The following is a 5,297-nucleotide window of genomic DNA, read 5'->3' as shown; positions in this document are numbered from 1 at the left end:
CCCGTTCACCAGCAAGCGCGGCCCGCGCACCTACAACAAGGGCCGCGGCGCCAAGAAGCCCGGCGTGCTGACGGCCAGCCACAAGTTCCTGCTCGTCAAGGAGATGGTGCCCGAGTTCGTCGTGCCCGACCTGCGCGGCTTCAAGCTCAAGCCCTACGTGTCGTACCGCGCCCCCGAGGGCTCCGAGCAGCCCATGACGGCCAAGCAGCTCTTCACCGAGGTGGTGGCTCCGCGCATCGAGAAGGACGTGAAGGAAGGCACGTTCGACCCCGAAAACCTGGAGAAGTACGGCTTCGAGCCCACGCAGGAGGGCAAGCTCTTCCAGCTCTACCCCAAGAACTACGTGCGGTATTTTTTTCGAGCCCTCACCGCAGAGGGGACAGCTTCCGTCACCGGCCATTAAAAGCAAATCTCTCCACCCTGTCTCTCTGCAGTGTCCCGCGTGAAAGTGCTGGGGGGAAACTGTTCAGGTTTGGGCGCCACAGGATCAGAAAGACCTTGAGGGGCTGGAGCGGGTCCAGAGAAGGGCAACGGAGCTGTGGGGGGCTCGGGGAACATGGCTTGTGAGGAGCAGCCGAGGGACCTGGGGGTGTTTAGGCTGGAGGAGGCTCAGGGGAATACTTCTTGCTCTTTCCAACTCCCTGAAAGGAGGCTGGAGTGAGGAGGGGGTTGGTCTCTTCTCTGAAGTAATCAGCGATAGGACGAGAGGCAATGGGCTGAAGTTGCACCAAGGGAGGTTTCATTGGATCTTAGGATGAATTTCTTTCCTGGCAGAGTGGTTCAGCATTGGCCCAGGCTGCCCAGGGAGGTGCTGGAGTCCCCAGCCCTGGAGGGCTTCAAAAAACACGTGTAGCTGTGGCACTTGGGGACATGGTTTAGTGGTGATGGGAGTGTTGGCTTGGTGGTTGGACTTGATGATCTTGGAGATCTTTTCCAACCTTAATGATTCTACAGTTTTTGAAGTCTCCCATCACGACTCAGGAGAGTGTTGTGCATCCAGACATGGGGGTTGTGCAGCACACGGGTGTCCTGTTCTCAGACCAGAGCTGATGGGCCAGACACTGGTAACTGCCAAAACTGGTAAAAATTGTTATTTTTGGACATAAATTCCTAGCAGAGCAGTTGTCTTGCTGGTCACCAAATTAAATGGATACAAGCTTCACACGGGCAGTCATGTGCAAGTGATTAAAGTACAAACTGCCCAATTGCCAATGTTTAAATTGTTGGAAACAACACGTTTTATATATCAAACATGTCCTGGAATTCTTGAGAGAAAGAATTCTGTGTGACAGTTGTGTGTGGAGCACGCAGCCCTCCCAGGAGGCTTTCTAAATAGAGAGTACTGCAAAGCTTGAGCTTTTAAATTACATTTAAACACATTAAATCATAATTAAAACATTCGCTTTTGGAGAAAGGATCCAGTCTGTAAAGAAGACTGATAGATGAGCCCACAGAGAGCCCCTCTTTAGAACCCAGGTATTTTCAGGGCTCTGAGGGGTGCTGCAGCCCCAAACAGCAGCAAAAGGAGGAGTTGTTGGTGCACTGGCACGGGAGCCACCACCACCCACTGTGGGGCTGAGAGAGGGTGCAGGTTTTCTAATTAATGAGAAATGAATGCATTTTTAGCTTTTAAACTTGGAAATGGTTGTTCTTGGCTCTCAGCTCCAGATGCTGTGGGCAGAGGTGGGGCTTTGCTTCAGAGCTGTCACCTCCTTGGGCTCCTGCTTTCCAGAAGGGGTGAAGGGCAGGTGAACACAAGGCTGGAGAGCAGAAGATCCTGCAGTGCTCACACCGGCTTGGTTCTGAGCGAGCCCCGCCCCTTTCCTTCCCTTCTCTTCTAATGAAAGGAGATCCCTCGTTTTTTGGGGCAGAGCAGGGACCAGAGCGACACTGGAACCCAGCGCCCCCGCCTGGTCCCGTTCTGTGCCTCAGACCTCATCTCACAGGGCAATAAAAAACGCATTACAACCTTGTAAAGACAGAGTCAGCATCAGAAGCCGTGTCGCTACAGGGAAACGCCCTCGGTGCTCTGCCTGAGGCATGAGGAAACTGGATTGTCTGCCCTTGCCTCCCAAAGCATCCACACCAAACGCCCTCCAGGAGGCTTAGTGTCCTCCCACAAGGACTAACTGTGGAGGACTTCTTAAAAATCAAAACCACCAAGAAAGGTAAATCACTTAATCTTGACTTTATTGTAGAAACATCCAAAAATAGGGTGGTTTATTTTTTTTTTAACAAAAGCTCTTGTTCACAATCCTAAGAGGAATCTTCGTGTAACAGCACTCAAGAATGTTTTCTAAAATACATGTTCACCCTTGAAAAGGGAGTTTCAAAGCAGTAAAATTCTACACCTCGTTTAGATGCAGCACTGTGACAGACAGATGCCTGTTGCTGGTGTTTCTTTCCCTCCAGACAACTAATTCTTGAGGACTCCCAAAGAGAAACCATGCAAGCTACAAGTCATTTACCTAATTTAAGCTGGTTGGTTTTGTTTCTAGAAAGATTAAATAGAGAAAGTGTTCCAGAAAGGGTGTTTTGCTGATATTTCACAGTGAAAAAGGAAAGCTAGTGGAGCAACCATGAGAAGTTCTGCAACCATGAGAAATTCAGTAGCCATTCCTGGAGGTAGTTAGGGCAATGTTGTTAAGATTTTGGTTTCTGTACTTACTTAAACTTATTTTGAACTGAAGAGATGTCAGAAAACACTGCTTATACTTTTTGGAAGTTTTGATCTTAAAGCTGTTCACCTTTAAAAAAAAAAGCTGAAAAATCTTGACTTTGGACCTAAATGGCTGTCTCGTGGAGAGCAGACAACATGAGTTTGATACCATGGAGGGGGTTAAGTGTGGCACTAGACTCAGACTGGTTTGGGTGGGAAGGGATGTTTAAACTCATCCAGTCCAACCCCCCTGCAGGGACAGGGACATCCCCAGCTAGAGCAGGGTGCTCAGAGCTCCATCCAACCTCCCCTGGGATGGTTCCAGGGATGGGGCAGTGACCACCTCTCTGGGCCAGGGGCTCCCCACGCTCCCCACAGAGCAGAGAGGGGCTCACTGCACAAATGATGCTACACCAGGTTGTGCTGAGGCAAGACTGGAACCCCCTGGTGAGGCTGATGTGGAGTTAGGCTGTGGAGATAGACCAGAATTCTCCCAAGAAAGGCCCTGCTCAGAACAAAGCTCCCCATCACTGAGCTGCTGTCACACTGGTCAGTCTGGATTTCCTTCTCAGAGTTTCTCTCTACTAATGTCTCTAGAAGCACGTAGCACTGTCAGGATCTGGATGTGTCTGAGCCTCCTCTCAAGGTCCAGCCCAGCTCACAGATCACACAGCGAGCCCCACACCCAGCTGAGCCTCCACTCACCAGCTTCCCAGACACGCCCAGGAGACCTCTGACCACGTACTGTGTGTTTGGCTACGTGCAGGGGCACAGCCAGGTTTGGTTTGGGGTGGAAGGAGGAGAATGAGCTTAACACATCAATGGTGAAACACAAACCTGCCTCGAAGGGCTTCAGGGGCAAGGTGCAGAGAAGCAGCCCTTCTGAGGAAGGCTGTGCCACTCACAGCAAGCAGATTAAGGGAAAGCTAAACAAGTGTGCCTCAAAGCAAAGGCCTTCCCCAGCACTGAAAATACACCACCAGAAATCCCACCAGTATCTGCCTGAAAAGACTCACAAGCCCAACAACAAGGCTGGAAAAGCCCAACCGAAATTAGACAGGGCACAAGCCCAGATGTCACTCTCAGCACAGGAGTTCTTTCCCTTGGGACCACTCAATGCAAACTTTTGGCTGTTCTTTCAGAGGGACTTCTAGTACTTGGTGCCTCCGAAGGGGTGACCAGGCTCATCTCCCACCTCCAGAGGTGGAGGATATTGTCATAGAAAGAACAGGTTGCTACAAGGCTCATTTCCCTTGGGCAGTCTGGAGAGCTGGCTGGATCCCTGCTCCTGCCCAGGCCTGTGCTGCTGCCTCTCTGAGCTCCTGAGTCAGAGCCACTGCCTGACTCAGGATCAACCCCCTGGCCACGACCCCCACCCAAACCTAAACACCCCTTTGACTCAGGGCCCCCCACCAGGGCAGGATCCCCAGACAGCTTAGGTCCCCCCTCCCCTCTGAGGGGCAGGGCAGGGCCTTCGCTCTCCTCATCCAGGATTACATCAAAAGTAGCTGTAGGAGACTCATAAATTATCTTCAGGTTTTGGACCTGCAAATTCAGTCTCTCATCTCCTTCTGCTTTTCCCAGGAGCTCCTCTGTGGGCTGGCCTGGGGCAGCAGCAGTGTCCTGTGTGGGGGCCCAGGAACCCCTCGGGCAGAGCCGAGACCAGTCGGCCCCGTAGGCCAAGGAGTTGTGCAGGATGTAGGAGGACAGGATGACACACTCCTCAGTGTTTTCAGCTGGAAAGGAAAATTAAAAGATAATGAAACAAGCAGAAATCAAGCTGTGGAATGGTTTGTAGCAGCCTGCATCCTACAGGAAGAGTTCCCTGGTTACTGCCTTCCTCACAGCAGTTACCTGTTCATGGAGAAACTAAGTTCTGCCTCTCCTGACAATTTTTCAGCCATTTCTCACTAGCCTTGATTTTCCCTGGTTCACAAAGCAGCCAAGAGAAGAGGGTTTACTGGGCTGAGGTTTAAGAGACTCATTATTCAATATTCATAAAATATTCAGTGATCCCCCCGAGCCATAAATACAACAGGTGAGATTGCCAGACCAGGTTCTGGTTGTCAGGAAAGCACAGGTGTTCTTCCCATGAGCTTTCAGCATTTGCCTCTGCCATGAACAGGACGTGGAGTTCCTCCCATCCCTCCCCAGCAGAAATGTGAAGCTCATTTCACAAGCTGTGGATCTGCCCGAGGCCTGGAGAAACCCCCAAAGGCAACAATTTTATGTAAGACTGTATTGTAACGTAAATACAACCAGCTTTTCATCACCTGAGTACCTTCTGACTCACACAGGGGGGTAACTCACACTGTTCTGGATCCACCAGACTGCACAGCACTTCCTTTCTGAGGCCACTCACCAGCAGCTCAGTAACTTCTGCTGATAATAAAGCACCACCTGACATTTGGAAGAACCTCTCTGAACCACCAAGAGGAACACAAACCCAAGGGTCTTGTCACCAGGGAACAGCTCCACAGTGAGACACAGGGGCCTTCCTCCCGTGGGAGCAAGCTACGAGAGGTTCACACCTGAGCAAGGACACTGCCTTGGCTCAACGTCAGCCCAACAGTGAGGACAGGTCTGCGAGAGCCAGGAGAGTCACCTCAAGGTGGAATAAAAGTCTATGGCTCTACTC

At 51.2% G+C, this 5,297-nt stretch overlaps 2 protein-coding genes across 2 annotated transcripts; one reads left to right on the top strand and one right to left on the bottom strand.

Annotated features, from left to right (window-relative positions):
- Positions 1–4: 4 nt before the first annotated feature.
- Positions 5–403, top strand: MRPL41 (mitochondrial ribosomal protein L41; the record flags this gene model as incomplete). Its single annotated transcript, XM_008938916.1, has 1 exon — positions 5–403. A coding segment is annotated over one exon (399 nt), but the record flags the coding sequence as incomplete, so codon positions are not given.
- A 3,369-nt stretch (positions 404–3,772) lies between these two features.
- Positions 3,773–4,395, bottom strand: LOC103771613 (the record flags this gene model as incomplete). Its single annotated transcript, XM_008938915.1, has 1 exon — positions 3,773–4,395. A coding segment is annotated over one exon (623 nt), but the record flags the coding sequence as incomplete, so codon positions are not given.
- Between the last annotated feature and the right edge of the window lie 902 nt (positions 4,396–5,297).

This window comes from Merops nubicus, unplaced genomic scaffold (assembly GCF_000691845.1).
Source record: "Merops nubicus isolate BGI_N331 unplaced genomic scaffold, ASM69184v1 scaffold33864, whole genome shotgun sequence".
Classification (NCBI taxonomy): Eukaryota; Metazoa; Chordata; class Aves; order Coraciiformes; family Meropidae; genus Merops; species Merops nubicus.
Note: the sequence above shows the minus strand (reverse complement) of the source record. Positions and strands in the feature narration are given on the sequence as shown.